At 34.6% G+C, this 18,824-nt stretch overlaps 5 protein-coding genes and 1 long non-coding RNA gene across 7 annotated transcripts; 4 read left to right on the top strand and 2 right to left on the bottom strand.

The window, feature by feature from the left end:
- Positions 1 to 3: 3 nt before the first annotated feature.
- On the top strand, positions 4 to 2,773 carry LOC124441836 (E3 ubiquitin-protein ligase RNF216-like). The gene has a single exon (XM_046992304.1). The coding sequence runs from the start codon at positions 117 to 119 to the stop codon at positions 2,511 to 2,513; it is 2,397 nt and encodes a 798-aa protein (XP_046848260.1). The 5' UTR covers positions 4 to 116; the 3' UTR covers positions 2,514 to 2,773.
- Positions 2,774 to 5,202: 2,429 nt separating this feature from the next.
- LOC124441840 lies at positions 5,203 to 6,392 on the top strand. Its single transcript, XR_006947008.1, has 2 exons — positions 5,203 to 5,526; positions 6,177 to 6,392. It is a non-coding gene; the product is annotated as an uncharacterized LOC124441840 (long non-coding RNA).
- On the bottom strand, positions 6,310 to 8,405 carry LOC124441839 (methyltransferase-like protein 27). The gene is made up of 2 exons (XM_046992306.1): positions 8,034 to 8,405; positions 6,310 to 7,006 (listed from the first exon to the last, which is right to left on the bottom strand). Exons 1-2 carry the CDS (start codon positions 8,157 to 8,159, stop codon positions 6,458 to 6,460), a joined length of 675 nt encoding a protein of 224 aa, XP_046848262.1. The 5' UTR covers positions 8,160 to 8,405; the 3' UTR covers positions 6,310 to 6,457.
- A 5,447-nt stretch (positions 8,406 to 13,852) lies between these two features.
- On the bottom strand, positions 13,853 to 15,548 carry LOC124443341 (probable cardiolipin synthase (CMP-forming)). Of its 2 annotated transcripts, XM_046993841.1 has the most exons (7): positions 15,261 to 15,548; positions 14,869 to 15,009; positions 14,662 to 14,791; positions 14,508 to 14,593; positions 14,371 to 14,439; positions 14,215 to 14,306; positions 13,853 to 14,143 (listed from the first exon to the last, which is right to left on the bottom strand). In XM_046993841.1, exons 1-7 carry the CDS (start codon positions 15,546 to 15,548, stop codon positions 14,059 to 14,061), a joined length of 891 nt encoding a protein of 296 aa, XP_046849797.1. In that variant the 3' UTR covers positions 13,853 to 14,058. The 2 variants fall into 2 exon arrangements, with proteins under 2 accessions (XP_046849797.1, XP_046849798.1); XM_046993842.1 differs by lacking the exon at positions 14,215 to 14,306 and having other exon boundaries at positions 14,043 to 14,143; positions 14,307 to 14,439.
- A 105-nt stretch (positions 15,549 to 15,653) lies between these two features.
- LOC124443343 (complex I intermediate-associated protein 30, mitochondrial-like) lies at positions 15,654 to 16,664 on the top strand. Its single transcript, XM_046993844.1, is given in 4 exon segments — positions 15,654 to 15,895; positions 15,897 to 15,951; positions 16,033 to 16,209; positions 16,376 to 16,664. Coding segments are annotated over 4 exon segments (681 nt in total). The 3' UTR covers positions 16,583 to 16,664.
- Positions 16,665 to 17,104: 440 nt separating this feature from the next.
- Positions 17,105 to 18,640, top strand: LOC124441778. Its single transcript, XM_046992244.1, has 2 exons — positions 17,105 to 18,022; positions 18,129 to 18,640. Exons 1-2 carry the CDS (start codon positions 17,158 to 17,160, stop codon positions 18,350 to 18,352), a joined length of 1,089 nt encoding a protein of 362 aa, XP_046848200.1. The 5' UTR covers positions 17,105 to 17,157; the 3' UTR covers positions 18,353 to 18,640.
- The last annotated feature ends 184 nt before the right edge of the window (positions 18,641 to 18,824 follow it).

Genomic DNA, 18,824 nt, shown 5'->3' with positions numbered 1-18,824 from the left:
ATGTTATAATAACCACTTTTATATTTCCCTCTATTTTCCATTTTCCCTCCAAAAGAGGATATAATGCGACGTTGTGATCTGTATGTGAATTTATGATTTAGGGTCCTCTTGAGCAAATGGATAAAACATTATTGCATGCTCAGTTAAAGGAAATCTTTCCACAAGTTGAACAAAATGTTATTGATAGGACAATTGTGGATGCAATGGCAGCCAAGGCCGTTGATGTTTTGTCGTACTGTATTGACGCCATCCTTGCTAGTCAAATTAATCATGGAAAAAAGGATGGCGAAAAATATGGAAATCCTGATATCATTTATATCGGATCAGTGAAAAAAAAAACTTTGAAGGACGGTTCTAAAAAACAAATACCTCTGATTTATGTAAAGGAATCAAAATCCACTTCCTTTTGTCATAACTCATCAGGACGTGGTAGTTTAGTGAAGCCTCAGATATTAGATTTAACGACAGTCGATTCTGATCCTATTGAAACCAAGGAGCTTGACGAAAATCCATCAAAAACTGTTCACAGCCAATCAGAAACTTCCACTGTGCCTAGACAGCCTGGCTGCCTCCCTGTAATACAAGATTCAATGAGAAAGTTGGAAGAATGTTTGAACCATATGTCTGAAACTATCAGTAACGGCTATGTTGATTTAGGAAAATCATTTTCTAATGGAACACCTTGTCCACCATCCTCTCTGGTTAAAAATTCAGGAGAGAAAATTCAGATGGTAGAAATTGACCAAACACCTTTGACTGTTGAATCACCTTATTCAATGTTACATCCAAGTCTTCAGCCATTGCGAATTCCTTTAATTGATGATAATAGCAAATGGACTGAAGAGTTCGGTAATCCTACAGCAGTAACTTCTAGATCTTCAGTTATTCATTCATTGTTATCTAAAAATAGTTCAACACCTCCCTTTCATGTTGATTCTAATCGTAAAACAACCATCTCCATCAGTGGTAGTGCAACAACCATCAGTCACACCACAACAACAACCATCAGTGATACTGCAACAACAACCATCAGTGATACTGCAACAATTACCAGTGATACTGCAACAATTACCAGTGATAATGCAACACCCCAGCAAATACCAATGACTACAACATCTGCTATTGAAACTGAAACTTTGGCAATGTCAACACTAGATTTTGTCCAACAAGTTTTTCCAAATGTCAATGTTGTCTTTGTTCACATGTTATTGAATGATGGAAGGTCTACTAATGATATTGTTAATGCATTGCTAGATCGTCCAGATATGCAGAATAGTGGTAAACCTCTAGTGAAACAAACCATCATTGAGCCAAGTGAAATCGATTATTTTAACAAACTATGCCCTGTGGAGTCTTGTTTATATATAGATCAGTGTGAAAAGATCCTATGTAACAACTTTAAATCAATATCTGTTAAAGATATTAGACGTGCTATGCGACTCTGCTGTAGTCGCTATGCTCCTACCCATAAAATATTAGAAGATGCTCTTTTAGCAATGAATGATAACAGCGAGAGCATTACTCAGCGAGCTCGAGGTAGGAAATTTTTCATCACAAAACTGATAACGGGCAAGCGTCCGTTGAAATCAATTGCACAACCAATTGAACCTAACTTACAGCTAGAGTTAGATTTTGTCAAGAAGAAACGATTGCTGGATGAAGAAAGGAAAAACGCCATTATGGCTGAGAACTTGAACAAGCAACAGTATATTGACGAAGGAGAAGAAATTGAATGTGGTTGTTGTTTTGGAGATTTTGCATTTGAAGACATTGTTCAATGCAGTGATGGACATCTTTTTTGCAAGGAGTGTCTTCGTGGCTATGCCAAAGAAATAATATTCGGTTCTTCGATGGCTTCCCTCGACTTGGTATGTATGGGAGATGACTGTGACCACAGATTTCCATACGACCAGCTGAAGAAATGTCTCTCTGAGAATGAAATCGAGAAATACCGCGAGAGGTTGCAGAAAGATTGTCTGGAAAAGGTAGATCTACCGAATCTTCATAGTTGTCCTTTTTGTGACTTTGCTGCAATATTACCAGAAACGGAGAGAGTGTTTTCGTGCAAGAAGTGTGAAAGGCAATCTTGTGTTGAGTGCTCCGTGGACTGGAAAGAGCATTTCGGGAAGAGATGTCATGAAATTGAGAAGAAATCGGAGACAAACCTTCGCGTCAGTTACGAAGAAAAAATGACAATGGCTAAAGTACGAAAATGTTCAAAATGTAACTTGAGCTTTACAAAGTCTGATGGTTGCAATAAAATGACTTGCAGATGTGGTACAACACAGTGTTACATCTGCCGTAAATCATACATTGATTATAATCATTTTTGTCGCCATTCCAGAGATCCAGGACAGAAATGCACACAATGTAAGTTTTGCTCCCTTTGGAGCGATCCCAGTGAGGATGATGAATTGGCAATACAGCATCTCGAACAGGAAGCTGCTGTTAAGAAAAGAAAACTTCATGAAGAAATGAAATCATCGTATTATAGTAAGAAATGTAACACATGAGAAGAAAGGATTTGTGGGTATTGTTTTATTAGAAGACGTTATATATTCCATAAGAAAATGTATTTTATGAAAAATTTTGTACTATTCTTTTGCTGTATGTGTTTTATGATAAAAATTTTAGCACGCCAAACTTATAAAAAGACAATTATTATTCGTTAATTAACTGCTACAGTGGCTCCGTCTCACTTTCTGATGTGTGGTGGTGAGCCTATTGAACTGAACTAGATCTGGAACATTAAATCCTATATTTCGCACCATGATTTGTTTAGCTTCGTACATGGTTAAATTTGGGTACAAGATTCTACTTACTCATCCTCTTCAGTGATGACAGTTCAGTGATCGTCCATTGGCTCTGATCCATTGAGTTCTATACGACCTGGAGGGGAAACGTCAACAAAATTAGTATAAATTATTAGCGCGCGGCCGCGTGGTCAAAAACATGGCGGATTTTGGTTGTCAAAGTCAGCGGAAAGACGCGGGCTCATAAAATAAAATTTTTTTCGCCCACCCGGATTTGACAACCACAATTGCGATTATAGAAAATATCAATGCCAAGCACAAAAACTTTTAGAAATTTTATCTTTAAAACATGCTGCAAACTTGTTTGGTATACGGATGCTGAAGTAATGCCAGAAAAGGAAACATTTCATGACACCGGTAAGCAACGTAAGATTGTTTACTATTTAAAGTGTTCAGTGTTTTGTTTTAAGTCAATACTTGAAGTGTGATGGCTTATATTTTGTGAATGTTTTTACTCCTAAGTTATAATTTAAGTTATGTTTATCCAGTCTTATTTGTTCTTTACTTAATCGATTGCTAGACGAGGCATTGAAACCAGTTCTTATCGAGATATGCATATCTTAAAACTCCTTGTTTCAACTGAGTTGAAATGGAGGATTTTTTCATGATATTTTTCTGAAAATATGAAGCAAATATTAAGGACAGAGCTGTATTGAAATCAAATGCAGTGCAGGATTAATTAATGAGCTCTTTGGTACATGTCGTACAATAAAATTACCTGTATTAAACAGCTAGCCTGGACAATTTGACAGATTTGGACAAGCATGATGATGGTGTGTAAAGGTTTGCTTTATGCTAAAAGTTTTATAAATGCCATATGGTGTTTCTGTAAATGAATTGTTTGTTACACAGTGTACTAAACAGGTTAGTACATCAAAATCAAGATAAAACTACTTTGTTCAATAATGTGCCAAATTTTGCTCCTACCTTGAAATATTTGCTCAAGAAAAGCTTATCATGACATGCATGAAACATTAAATACAGTACTGCATCATCTGACAAAATCCATACATTTTCAATTCCAGGTGATTAAAAATTCACATAAGATGCATTGGTTGCAATGAAGTTGAATGTGGAAGAAGCAAAATTGATGGCAAAGAACTTTTATGTCTTTTGAAGAATTACGATATCATTTAAAAGAATAAGAGTAGCAATCTAGTAAAAGAAGCCACATCTGTCTTCAACATGAGACTTTTCCAATTATGTATAGTTACTTTGTACAAAATACTATTTTAGATAAACTTGATTTTTAAGTCATTCACTGATATTTTACCAAAAGACAAAAGAAAAATTCAAAGGCATAATGTAAAATTCAAAAATTTGTCAAGTTGTTTGAACCTAGAAAAAATTAGTATAGGTAACTGTAATTTGTAAGGACACAAAAGAAAAGTAGTGCAAGAAGGTTAGCATTTTGAGAATTAATAAGTTCTTGACATACATTACACAAGGCCATAATATTATAAATAATGTCTGTATAATAACAATTATACAACATGCTAAATATCTTCACCTACATTATAATTATTTAAACAGGTTTGCCTTCATGCAGTAATAAGAAAAGTGTTATGTCAGAGAAACCAATGCACTTCGATTTAAGAAATAGTATTTTTAATGGGAAATTTATGTAGTTCTGTTCAGTAGTAGATCCATGGTTGTCAATAACAATCCAGTTTCTAATATCTTGGCTTAAAACAGAATCAGCAACATGATTATAGAATTTCTGAATTTCGTTCTTTTGCTCTCCTAGTTCAAGATATTTTCCTCATAAGTTCTCAGTAGATTTATCAGAATATCATAATACTTTATAAGACACCCAGAATCAATCCTACCAAAAAAAACTCAAAACAATTACATACCTACTTATAATATATTTCCAGTCGACTTAAGTCGTAGGGTAAGCTAACTTTTCTAACTCCTTTTCGACATTTCAACTAAGATTTACCCATCTATTCAAGAAAGACAGTTGCACCAAGCTGTTCACAAACAGTCAAAAACACAAGTAATGCGCATGGGATTATGCATTAAAGCTTAACAACACGTTAACAGTGTAAAGATTGCCGTTTGATATTTATTTCTAATATAGCTAAAGCATTACTTGACAAAATATACGTTATTTTACAGTAGATTTACCTCATTTAAATGTGTGTGTTTATTTCACAAAAATCTTAAGCATTATTTTCAATATTTTATGCTTACGGCATCGTGGTTGTTTTCGCTGGTTGTCATTACTATGAGCAGTAATAGAGATCCGTTTCGGGAGGGAGCGAATGTTAAAAATTTTTCTCAAAGTGGAAGTTTTGACAACCAAAATCCGCCATTACCGCCATGTTTTTGACCACGAGGCCCAGGCCCCTTTGCCCCTCCAGGTCTTTTAGAGCTCAATGCTCTGATCGTCCTCACCATTGAGCTCTACAGTTGCTATGACGATGTGTAATGACGTCATTCGTAAATCAAAATGGCAGATTGATGGAGAAAAGTTTGTTTTTTACACGTTTAGTGTGATTAACTGACTATGGAAGAGAAAATAAGCAAAAAAAAAGTCAGTGAAAATGACCTTAGACAAGTAGGAAAGGACTATATTGACCATATCCAAGCATCTTTGCTACAATCTTCGGAAAATCTCAAAAGTTGCGCCAACGCCACTGTTATTGAAGATCCTTACATAAAGGCTTACAGATATCTACAAAATAATCAGATTTTATCATTGCTTGAGGTATATTTTAAACTTCTTCTGTTTAGTGTTCATTTATTCGTGACTTGCCTAACATTTGTTTTTGTCTGGTGAACATAACGTCTTATTACTTAGGCACAAACAAGTCGTCTTTTTTCTGACATTTGAGAAAGAGTATTTCCATTGCTTGTGTGGATGATTTTTGATTATTGCCATCGTCTGGGTTTCTGTCAAATTGTTCTATTTACCAAATTGAAATCATTGATTGTATTAATCATTCAATTCATTTCACTATTGTTGTTTTTTGCAAGCTTCAAAGGTTATGTTACCTAAATATTCACCTAGTAAAGTTACGTTCATTTTCATTATTTAACTAAGATGCATGAAAAGAGAAGATATAAATACACTTAACCATCCTATCATTGAATAAAATTTATATTAGCACACATTAGCAGATCCACAGCAGATCAGAATACATTAGTAAAAATATATTTCCATTTTAAAGAGCTTATTGTATTGGGAGTATTTTAAGCGTAAATTTTCTTTAAATATTTCTTACCAACAGTATTGCTATAAAAGTATTTTGAATTTAAAATGAACTTGTAATTACTTTATTTTGACCTACCTTCGGATCCAAAACTGATGGTTTTATAGAAGTAAAATTAAACGTATTAATTTCAATTATTTTCTAGTAGGACTTGATCACATATACTGCGTTTGAACGACCTAGTGATCCATTTTCATTCATGGCTAAACTAGTTGAAGACTTCTATGAGGATCAAAGAAAAACTTGAAAATGACTATAGATAAATCGCCCGATCATTGTAAAGATAATTAAGAGTTTATTATTCATAGGGTATAATTCAAATCAAAACTTCATTTTTGTTCAATATATTTACTTCTTCTCATTTTTTGTTCAAAATTATTGTTAAAAATTTTATAAAAAAATCAATGATAGATGAAACCAGTTACTTTATTGTATTTGACAGACAAAATACCAAGCACCGTCTCCATCTAAATAGTTTTCTTGGTGATGCTTGTCAATCAATTTCCAATTTCCATCTTTACAATGTTGCTCTATGCTTTCAGGAAAATTACATTTCTTGGTGTTGTAATGCATATCTCTTATACTGAAACATACAAGACCACCAGGTTTAACCACATGAATAAGATCATTTAAGCCTTCACTCTCCACATGTGCAAGTGCTAACACTGCAGTACATATAGCAGCCTCATACTCATTTGCATTGATTCCCAAATCTTTGCAATTTGGAGATCCCATTGCTCCTGTGTGCAATGATTTGTAGATGCCCTTTTTTCTTGCAAGCTCTAACATTTGAGGATTTAGATCAACTCCATCGAGGTTTGTGTAGCCTTGTTGGTTCAGCTGCTCGCCAACCATACCTGTACCACAACCCAAGTCAATTATGTGAACATTTTTAGAAAACCCAAACTCTTCCAATTTTTGTGTGAATTTATTGGCAGCCACAATGTGTCCAGAATAATCATGGTTCTTCATTCCCTAAAAAGAAAGAAGTGTATGTATTTGAAAAAGTTGCCTTTTAATTAAATTATTTATCAATAGTGCTGTTATGCAGCTATGTCAGTATTTTCCAAGTTAATAAACACAAATAAAATGATCTATCTGTGATCACACAAGAAAAATTTGACAATCACAAAATAAATCGTTGTGGAAAAATAGGTTTAGTCATGCATTGTGGACGTTGTCCGATGTGGGGAGTAAAATGGAATGAAAACTGATTTAATAAATATCATTGAAAAAGTCTGGAAAATTTCATAATATTCAGTGTTGCCAGATCTTGAATAAAGTTCACAGATTTGTGAACATTTTGCTCTCTTCATGAACATTTCATGAACATGAAAAGTTTGTGAACTTTTTGTGAACTTTTCTAAATATTATGCATTTTTGTATTTTCATCATTTTCATAAAGAATGTACAGATAAATTATAGTTCAATGAAAAGAAAATCTTCATAGCTCGACGATTTTAAGATAATCCGATGTTTTCCGGATACTTCCCCGAGAGTTCTTGAAAATCTCCGAGGTTTTCCCAAAACGTCCGAGTTAATCCGTTAACTTCCGATCTTAAAAATTAAATGTAATATGAACTTTTTGCCATTTTTGTGAACTTTTGACGCAAGCGAGCATGAATATTTTAAAATTTCATCTGGCAACACTGAGTCAATATATCAAATATTCACAACAAGAACGTCATAGCAAAAAAAACAAGTATCTCCTCTCGCTTTGAGCAGTACACTTTCCACAATTACAAATTGCTTTTTTGTCATCAATAAATACATATTTTTTGTTGTTCCGCGATGGTGTAGGGGGAAGAGGGAAGGGGTCGACACAATCGCGGACAAAGTCTACGATGTGAGACGAAATTTTGTCGAAGCCCCCTTTCATTGAATACATTTTTGAAAGTTGCAATTTTCTTTAGTCAAAATAATTTGCCAAAACAGCACAGCACGGATAGTGAAATTGCATAAAATGAGTTAGCTTTTTCAGTTAGAGTTGAACACGACCTACCGTCTCGTATACTACGCTGTGAGTCGCATATGCATCATTGATATCGTTTAAAGTGACATCTGCAGTTTTTGCCTTTTTCATCAATTTGTCAATAGCGAAATACCCTTTGTTCTTGTCTTCTGTCATAATGAATAGAATTTTTGATGAACTTTCTACTGAACAACGACTGTTTTGTAACTTCTTTTTGCATGCCGCCAGTACCGTGCACTGGTGCTTTGGTAAAGTACACGTGTTTTTCACGTATGTACTTCTACGAAGTAACTTGAACGTGTTCACGTGAGCGTGGTTAGAAGAATTCCCTCAGAGCGAACAAAATAGTTCCTCGCCTTCATATGAGAAACTCAATCCCAAAATATTGATAAATAATTAAATATTGATAGTCACTATTGATAGTAAATTTATAGCAAAGGTGCCAAAGCAAGTTCATAAACAGGTAGGCGAGATTTTCCGTTAAACCGGGCTCAAATGAACAGCCTGTTACCCGGCTTGATTGAACAGGTTTATCAGGTATTCATGCCAGTCATGTGCCAGTGATCACTAATCAGAATTATATGATAAAGATCATCGCCAGCAGTCGTTAGCGCATTGGGTTAGCGATCTTTAAAGTATACATTTGTTTATTTAAGTTCCTTCGCAGAAGCTCGTTCAGTCTACAACACAATTGCACAATACGTTCATTTTCAAAACTTTTAAGACATAATTACAAAAATTTTCGGATCCGATTGTTTCGGTTCCGACTATTGGTTGCTTGTTCAGACGGTCTGATAATTTAGTAGATATATATATTCGCTTTTATCGCTTAGATATTTATTGTTGCGTGAACGGCCATTTGTGCTATCCAGGACATTCATTGTTTTATATGTATAGTATTTTTGTTCTTGTTTCCAAGCCTTTTTCAAATCTATCAATTTGGCTAGTCGGCTTCTTTGATATTGTCGGATGAAAATAGAGCAAGTTCCATTTTCATCCGATTTTTTAGATTGACGGAAGCTCACTTTATATGTGTTCACACGACCCGTTTTTTCGGATCCGACAAAATCGGATGGTGTGAACGGGCTTCTTAAGAAGTACACTAACGCCAGTCTATATTCTGCTTATTTTGATAATGACGAAATAATATGTATACATTTAAATACTCCAAGCTTACATTCTTAAGATCGAAGAAGCAATACGATATTACTCTAGTAGGAATTATTAAAACAAAACTACAAGCACTCTTAAACGTTGAAATACTGTCAAGGAAGTAATGAAGAAATCCTACATGGTTGATGCCAAAAGAAAACAGACTGAATGCGAAACCAAAGCAGGTATTTATAGTTTCTACATAATACAATTAATGAATCAATCAGCTGGTGAAATAATTGTTTCAACAGTATATTATGTATTTCACCACAAACAAAAATACAATATTGGAATGTCAACAACAACAACAAAATTTTTTTTTTTCACTCTTGAATGTCGTATGATATTTAGATGTGAAGATATGACTTTAACGTCCCCACTAAACAATATGGAATGTCCATGAACTTTCTCGTGAAGAATGGATGAAAACTCTTCTGAAAATTCACTGTATCACTGATAGGTGCTTGCAACTTCAAGTAAAGGACCACAAGTATGCGCAACAGGACGACGGGCTAAATCATTTAAGATGGTGAATGTGACCTTCAGCTTCATTCCTGGTAGAACCACACTGGCTCCAGTAGTGAATAGAAGAAATGCAATGACGTTACTTCCAAGAGATTTAATGAATTTGGTCAAGTGGTCAAGTGGTCAAGTGCTCGTTGTCATTTTGCAGAGATGCACTTGCAATTTAGTAACTTTCTTCTGTGTAGGTTTTTCATCACAAAATAAGAGAATGTTTGAGATATTCTGGAATTCTGTACATTTGATCTTCAACAATTGTAGTATCGGATTCCAGCAGCTGCAATTGCTTGGTAATATCAAATTCCTCGGTTAGGAAATTACTTGGTCGTATAAGTAAAGAACGTTTTCAAATCTTGAAAAAGTTTGACGTGAGTATTATTAAATATGTAATTTTATTTTAACTATGTTAATTAAATCTACTTCATTCAGTAGCTATATACTTGAAGGCTACCAATATGTTGTCGGGACTGACGGACATTCCTTAAGTTATTATGATTGACATTTATTGTGAAGGTTTTAGAAGTGGGTTGTTTTTACTATAGTGATGTACCATTACGATTGTTAGTTAGTTAGTATTCTTACTGCGATTAGAGTGAACGTCTGCACGATTACTTGATTAAAAATATATCTGTGAGTTGTCGAGGACTACGATCTTAAAGCGGAGGCGAACTCTCGACAATGCACGCGCGTACCTATTTTTTTAAATGTATTCCATTGTATTTAACAAACGCAGTGTTTTGGGAGATACACCCAAAGGCCAAGAAATGAAAAAGAAACGTGAATATCATTGATAGCTACAATAATTAATGTTATGACAAATGACATTGCTTGGCCCCAAATGTGGACACTGTTTTTTTCCAAAACAAAACGAAATGGGAGGGAAAACCGGTGGATTCGGTAAAAAACCCTCCATTAAAAGAAAAGATCGAAAATTTAAAAAAATTTCCTCAATTTTTGTAGTTTTAGACGTTTCATATTTTTGTTATTTTTAATGATCCCGATGATCTACTTTAACATGCAGCGTAGTCAGATCGTACGCTACAGTTAAAATTTTAATTTACAGAGCAACAAAAAAGCGGGCCGGCTATCCTACTGACACAGCAAATATTTTGTGTTGGAACAAGAGAAACGTAGTAACAATAAAAAATGAAATGACCAAAGTCACGTCTGACTTGCATAAAAATAAATTTTGATGTCAACTAGACTTCATTCGATTCAAAATTTACATGTTGCTTCATTAAGAACTTTATTAAAAGCTGGCTTTCACTCGTGTGCTTGGTGAGAAAATTTAACAATTGTGAAATTTTAGCTTCACGGAAATTTTTAGCGATTGAATTTGAATATGCGCTTAATAGTGAACATTATGCATAACGAAAGTCGCAAGTGTTAATTATTCAATAAGGACGCTTGTTTCTTGGCGCTTCTGTCCGATTTTGTCGTTCATTCATTGTCCAGTTAGTAGGCCAACAGACATAGCTACTCTATAAAAAACACGTTATAAATGTCAGCATAATTAACAAACAAAAACAGAAATTAAATAAATTGAAAAGAACAAAACTTTGATACCTGATTTCCAAGCGTTGTCCTGGTCAGTCTTATCCAAGTGACTTAGTAGGTCTCTTTCTTTTTTTTTCATCGCGCAGTTTTACATGTATATCATATAAATTTATTGTAGCATTTTTATTTTAGAAAATCAATAAATCCTTTTTGCAGCATTGCAATTTTCTTTATAGACGTCACATAAAACAAGTAAAAAGTAGCGAGTGAAAGCCAGCTTATTTCTCACAGCAAGTGACATCTTTTATTGACATTTTTTTTAATTTGGGTGTTTTTCATGATTAATGTTCAAATTATAAAAATAGACCATCAGGATTCTTTTAACTATCTCGTGCAGTTACTCATATAAGTTAATCTTGACACTTATCTACTCAACTTACAAACCACAAGACATGGATCGTGTTTTTCCACACGCTTGTTTCCCATCTTCGTAGAATATAGTCTGTTTTTAAAGTCCAGTCACTCCAATGATAATGTTCATACGACAGATGCCGTTATGCAATGTCCATTTTATATCCATTCCATACATGAAGTAACGGGCCTCATCAACCAACAAAGTAGGTACTGACCACTTCAATACCCCAGTTATATCATCACTCAAAGAATGCTTAGTGCAGAGTTGATCTTCTGTGAGTATCAGCTGACCACCTTTAGGTGGGCTCATATAACAATGGGGCCCATCATTATTATATGAACAAACAACTGACATCCACAGAGAATCCAAACTACAAATGAACATTCTTGGCCATGAATCACCATGACACATGAGTAATGACAAACTAGTAAGAGTAATTGAAGTGAATGACACAGGTGGTAAAGGAACTTTCACAACTCCATCCATGTGGGATCTACAATATAAAAAAATATGAAACACATGTTACGAGATTTCATGATGAATAACTCTGCATATGACGTTAGTTTGCGTTTTTAAAGTCTTAATCAGATATATTGAGTATGAGCAAATAACAATATGTTTTCTTTCCATTTTGACTCTGAAGATGACTACCGCTAAGGTTGTCGAAACGTCAGTCAACAACAACAAAAACAGTCCTTCTCAGGAGTCAGGACTATACCAACCTGGACGATCTACATTTACAAACATGTAATATGTTTTCTGTTTGACTATCCAAATGGTAGAACATCCACCTACATTGCACGAAAGCTTTAGTCAGTTGAATTTGAACGATGCAACAGTTTTCGAACGATCTAAGGCTTATCATCGTGATCAAGGCATTTTACAGTTAAAGCTTTCATATTACGAGGCCTACCCTAAGACTAGTTGACTATTTCATGTAAATCATACTTAGGTACTTCGACGGTATTCAATAAAAAGACAGAACTTACCTTTCTTTCTACACAATTAAAGTCAGGTTAAAGTGACTAATTTTCCGTTGAAGTGAAAACACACGAATTTAAATATGTTAACGTTTCTTTAAATGACGTCATGACTATAATTTATGACTGTGGTTGCATGGCTCCTTAGGTGCATGTCCTTTCACGAAGACAATAAGTAATCCTTCAATGCGTTTTTTTTAATAAAAAAATTCATTAGAATCTTCAGATTTTTCCGTTTTAATGTTGTTATGCAAAGTAACGATGCATGTTGTGTGTTAAGATTCGTGAGACGATAATGAAAATTACAGATTAGGCTCGTTATCTCGATGCAAAGTAATCGGTAATCGCCCATCACTGCCATTGATTTCTATCAAACTAAAGGCTGATTTCCACTCGGGGCTAATTGTCGCGCGATTGACTTTTTGCGATCATTTTCTTTTGAATTGTGTACAGCAGTGTGAAACTGTTGAAAGCAGGTGCAACCCTCGACCTTCGGTCTTGGGCTTGCAGTGATCTTCTATCGAGTTCTCCCGAAGGCCTCCTCGGTTTGCATAAGCCTGTGCACAGTAAACATCTTTTATTTCTTTAATATTGTTCAAGAATGCGACGATTTCTGCCAAAATTGATTTGGAGCGCAATTTCGGCAATGTAAATTGGAGCTTAATTCAACATCGCTCAATTTGTTAAAGTTTTTAATGTCACTAACCTCATTGTATTTCTACGTTGTACAAACTAATCAAGTTAAGCCAAAGTTTAGTCGTTAGTCATCAAGGGTTTCTATTTTCTACACAGGGAGGATACTTGAGGAAATTTTTACACGGGTTAGCAACAAAATGAGACGAAAAGATATTGATAATTTTAAAAGGAAGTTCAAAGGATGATTTATCTATATATTTTACGTCTAATCGAATAAAAAATAATTTAATATGTACTATTTTGAAAAATATTGTGGGACACTCTATTTCTATACAGCTTCTCTCAAAATATTTGTAAGAAGTTCCAAGATTTCAAATTCATCAAAGAATCCCAAAAATATAGGGCTCATAAGAGAAAAATAAAAGCTGACAGTTAATAAATTGTTTGCATTTGGTCAATGGAGAAGTTTGTTGATATTATGTGCTGTTGATAATGGTGGCTTGACCTGGTTTACCAGTTCAAAAAAAAGCATGTTAATATTTATAATCTTTGCAGAAGATTTGATATGGAGAAAAAGGATGCCATAAATCTAACTAGATGAGTACAAAATTGTTGCAGTTAAAATGGCATGAATCTGGTCACCCCTGTTCATGGTAAAAATAAAATAAAATTGGAAATCAGAGAATGGTACATAGATCGTCTAAGTAATGAAGAATCATAGACAATGTTTTCCTGGCTTTTCAGAAAGGTACATAAGTAATGTTTCAAATAGACCATTTTGTTTTCAGCCAAAGCCTCTGTACAGTTCCTTATATGATTTATTTTATTATATTCTTCTTTCTATGAATCTTAATTATTCTTTTTTCAAAATATGGAAGCCTCGTTGTGTGATGAAATAGTCAAGCCCAGAAAGAATTGTAGTGATTGCCACAGTGTACCTAGGCAGATAAACAGATTGATTTCACCTTCTTCATCCAGTGATCATATGATCAAAAGCTTGTCAACTTACTGCAATGCAGTTAAACATGAATTTTCAGTGAAGTTGAACACAGGTGCAGCTAGTGACAATGAAATGAGTCCTAATTGCAAAACTGTATTTACCTAAACAAAAGTGAAAGACTTTTTATCTGTAATCCATTTGTACTCAGTCTGGCTCAAATCTTACTTTTCCAAAAGTTGATGGTGTCACTTGAACTGTAGGAAGTTGAAAGTCGAAAAAGCGTGAAACATTTCGCTTAAAATTGATAATTATCAAATTAGCATTGATTTGAAACTAACTTTACAAACTGATAATATACATACTGGTTGTGGCAAGGAAATCAATCGCACAGCAAAAGATGCAATTATTAATGCAATATCTCTGCCAAGAATAATAACAGCTAATGAAACTAAATGAAAAAACATTGTAGTTATCAATGTGTCCACAAAAGCAGGGACAAAAATTTCATAAAGAAACCTGGCAAAAGAGAAGTAATGCACAATGAAACAGTCAATACTCCGACAAGAATCTTATCTGCAATAGGATCCAGGACACTTCCAAAATATGACATTTGACTAGGGAACTGTCGAGCAATAAGGCCATCAAGCTAGAAATAAGACAATAATTTAATAGTTAAGGTAGGAAAGAAATCTTATTTTTAAGGAATGAGGTCATTTACCATACCAGATCAGTTAAACCTGCTGCAACAAAAAGAATTAATGCACCAACATATTGTCCCATGACAACTAAATACCCAAGAAATGGTGAAGCAAGGATTCTTCCAAAACATAAGATATTTGGTACAGTGAATATTTTGTTCTCTCTCTATATTGTAATAAAGATGATATGCTTAGTTCAATACATGTGATCCTACCCCCTGTTGAATTTTGAAAAGAATGGCCTTGTACTAAAAGAAAAGAAATTTCAATGCTGTCTTCTACTCTCCTCGTGTCCTCATTAAATGCAAAAACCTCTCACCCGCGATGCCAGTATGATAATGTTAACCATCCATGAATCCAAAAACTGGCAAGTTGCAACATTTTAGTTTTGGACTTTGCTTAGCATTAAACACTTACCCATTCACCAAAGTTTCTTTCAGTATACTTTCTACAAGTTGCTTTATTGCTTGCGTAAATCTTTCTCGAATATGTACGGATAAGGTGGCATGAGACTTCGCTCGAATAGTTGGGTCTGCTTTCCTTTCGTTTCTTTGGAACATTTAAATGGATAGGGTAAAATTGACGGTAATCTGGCAGATTTGATATAAATGAAATAGGTACAAGATTTACAATTTTGTTTGATATTTTTTTTGTAATGTACAGGCGGTAAATAATTCTCGAGCAGAGAGAACACCAACCCAACATTTCTAGCAAGAAGATGTGCTAATTGAGATAGGTCACCATTTGCTGCTCACCAATCATCGTGTGTGCTTCATTCTGTTCAATCCGCTGACTTGTCTACAAGAAATAATGGCTCACAATCTACCTAAACAAAAACTTTGTATGATTTCTAAACGAATTTTAGCGGCAAAATTTTGCCAAAAAGCTGCTTCATTATGCGAACTTATGGTCTGTGACTTTAAAGACGGTACTTTTTTTGATAGTTGGACATGTATATCCGATGGAGTCATTGGTGGTAAATCCACGGTAGAACTGAAACGCTCCGAAAATGGCCATGCAATGTGTTGTGGTTATCTCTCCACAGAGCTCCCCTGATAAAGTCACAAAACATAGTGGGTTTTGTACAATTCGCACTAAACCAAAAAAGGTCAGCATGTGATATAGGATAAGCGTATGGTTTATGTTGATATGCTGTTATCTTATACTTTCGCTTGTTTTTATGCTCTAGAATCGTTGGGGGATAATTATGAACACTGATGTGACATCTTATGATGTGTTGCAACTTCGGTTACGTGGAGATGGGAGAACTTATGTGGTTAGCTTGCAACCACCAGGTTTTAATACAGATGATATGTACCAAGCTTTTGTTTACACTAAAGGTGGTCCCTTTTGGGAGGAAATCACAGTAAGTCGATTAAGATGTTTTGTTATATTAGCCAGGGACTTAGGGGAAAATTTGCTCTAGAGGTGTGTGATTATTAATTTTTTCAACAAATGCAAAGAAAATATCTTCTTTATCAACTCTTCTTTCTCTCATTCCATTCTAGTAATTAGATAATCTATATTTGCAGATCCCATTCACAAAGTTTCTTTTCACAACTGCTGGTTATTTGCAAGATAGACAGCCAAAATTCCATTGTTTTAAAACAGTTGGAATATCCATAATGGATCGAATTGATGGACCCTTTTGTCTGGAGCTTGATTATATAAAGCTTAGGGAAACTTTTTATCAACCAAAATATTTTATTGAACATGCTGAAGGGGAATTAGTTTATTGATTTGCTTTAGCTATCTTTGTGTTTGATCTGAGAGACAAATTTTATATTATTCTCTTCAAATAAAACTTTTGATTTGTGTTAACAGTTTGAAAAAAATGTGTTCGTAAAGATTGGCTTGTTAAAGATCAAGGGATAGTAGCTAAAACCATTACACAAAGCCAGGATAAAGTTAGCAATTTTTCTCATTGTTTCGAAAATCGCTCAAAATCGCCGTTATGTGGGACAATCTATCAAAATATAACCACTTTTGTCATATGTTTGAAAATGACTATTCTATGGACATTGATATACGATATTTTAGCGACAGACTCCTGGCTTTTTGATCAACCTTTTAGTGCTTTATAAAAGTGCAAATTATGTGTTTTGTGCATACACAATAGAATCCCTGATGGGCCTAATGAAGGTCTTCTGTTTTTGTCAATTCAAGGGGAACGAACTACAATGGTTTTCTTTTTCATTTTTTGAATGGATTCAAATGCGTTTGTGTTCCGTTCAATTGATTTTTTGGTTTTGACGTTTTTTTAAGTTACTAACTTTTCATTCATGCACTGCTCGCATTTAACTCCAGTAGAGACATGGCGGAAGGCGGGCTACCAACTATGAGCGATACCGTTGAAAGTCTTAAGACCAACTTAGATTCAATTATAAGTAAAATCAACTCTTTGGGCTTGAGTGTTCATCTACAGAACAATAAGTCCATTTTGTTCCCTTCAAATTCTCAAGAACTGCAGATCTTGCATGGTGAGGAAGCTTTAAAACATTTTAATAGACCAGAGTGGTCTGATAAAGTCTTAGCTTTCGGTAGCAAAATCTTTTATTGTCATTCAGAGTACCTTCGCGTTAGAAGCGAATATTTTGAAGCACTTTTCGCTGGAGTTTATCAAGAAACGACAATGAATTTAATTAATGTAGAGCTGCCAGCGAGTTCAAGCAACGTTGAAATGCTTTTGAAGTATTTGTACACGGGTGAAGCTAATGAAAGGTTATTTTATGGTATCGAGATATTTAAAACTATAGAAAACGGAAATTATTTGGGTGCTCATGACCTGGTATCTTTAGCTGTTGAAGCCTTTGCGGTTCGTTGGAAGAGTCTTGTGCTATTAAAAATGTTTAGACGCAGTATAGTAGATGTGAGGTTTGTCCGCGCCTTACTGAGGTACGGTAGTAAGAAAGGTTTGATAAAAAATAGTGAGAAACTGAAAATTATCGTGCATTGGAGTGCGAAAAGTGACTCGGACATTTCAGAAGCTCGTTCACTCATCCTCGAATCAAAGTGTTTAGACGAGGCATCTTTCGCTGATGTACAATGGTCCATTGAAGAAAAGCCAGACCTCCTTATTGATTTGCGTTTCGCTAATTTTATTGACGTTTTTCAACGAGCGAGAAAAGAAAAGGAAGAAGTAGAGAAGATAGGCAGGGATGCAGACATAAAATCAAAAGGTATGAAACTGTAATTGAAGTATTCTTTGCTATGAATTCGCCAATAAGGGATTATTTCCCTGTGACAAACACCCTGTACTAAATTTTTCTTTCATTTTCATTTAAGGTCTTTTAGAATGCGTTCGCCTCTTGACAAAGCAGTTAGAAGAAGTCCGCTGTACAAAATGTCAAATGCTCATCCCGCGTGTTTCAATGAAGACCCGCACTTGTGTGGTTATGGGTCATCCGGGAGTTTATACTCTTTATCAAGGCTGGAGTTGTTGTAAGCAGTTGAAAAAAAAGTCCAAGGGTTGTAAACCTTTCGGTGTGTCAAGGCATACCATTGGTTGATCGTGGTTGTAAACCTTTCGGTGTGTCAAGGCATACCATTGGTTGATCGTTCGACGATAATAGCAGTTAAGCTCTTCGTTATGTTGCAGATTCTTATTTTGAACATTTTTATTTCGAAAATTATTTTTATCTCGTTATAGCTTTTCAAAATCTTTTCGGAGATCGTCAAGTTTATATTCTTACATTGTTATTTTTAATTGTCATAAAAAGTTTTACTCACAGCTGTTGTTAACAATTCATCATTGTAAGGTCTACCGGTTCTTATGGAGATTTGTACATTTGAAAACAATGATGCACACATTGCTCTGCAAGTATTTCTCGCACTATCCAAAATTCTTCCACAATTCTGAGTGTTTTTTTCTGTCTGTAATCGACTGTAACTCTGCAACTCCAATCGAATTGAGCGATTAATGTCATTTTTCGTCACAAGGAGCAACAAAGAAACAAAACCAAACTCACCAGATTAATAAAG

This window comes from Xenia sp. Carnegie-2017, unplaced genomic scaffold (genome assembly GCF_021976095.1).
Source record: "Xenia sp. Carnegie-2017 unplaced genomic scaffold, XeniaSp_v1 HiC_scaffold_20, whole genome shotgun sequence".
Taxonomy (NCBI): Eukaryota; Metazoa; Cnidaria; class Anthozoa; order Malacalcyonacea; family Xeniidae; genus Xenia; species Xenia sp. Carnegie-2017.
Note: the sequence above shows the minus strand (reverse complement) of the source record. Positions and strands in the feature narration are given on the sequence as shown.

Bases quoted from the DNA above. Each gene is read 5' to 3' on its own strand.
- LOC124441836 (XM_046992304.1), top strand. From the start codon at position 117: ATGGATAAAACATTATTGCATGCTCAGTTAAAGGAAATCTTTCCACAA.
- LOC124441839 (XM_046992306.1), bottom strand. From the start codon at position 8,159: ATGACAGAAGACAAGAACAAAGGGTATTTCGCTATTGACAAATTGATG. The intron at 7,007-8,033 runs GTAGGTCGTGTT...CTTTCTTTTTAG, and splicing joins ACAGCGTAGTATACGAGACG to GGAATGAAGAACCATGATTA.
- LOC124443341 (XM_046993841.1), bottom strand. From the start codon at position 15,548: ATGTTGGGTTGGTGTTCTCTCTGCTCGAGAATTATTTACCGCCTGTAC. The intron at 15,010-15,260 runs GTAAGTGTTTAA...ATTACAATATAG, and splicing joins AAAGAAACTTTGGTGAATGG to AGAGAGAACAAAATATTCAC. The intron at 14,307-14,370 runs GTAAGATTTGAG...ACTTTTGTTTAG, and splicing joins CACCATCAACTTTTGGAAAA to GTAAATACAGTTTTGCAATT.
- LOC124441778 (XM_046992244.1), top strand. From the start codon at position 17,158: ATGGCGGAAGGCGGGCTACCAACTATGAGCGATACCGTTGAAAGTCTT. The intron at 18,023-18,128 runs GTATGAAACTGT...TTTTCATTTAAG, and splicing joins TGCAGACATAAAATCAAAAG to GTCTTTTAGAATGCGTTCGC.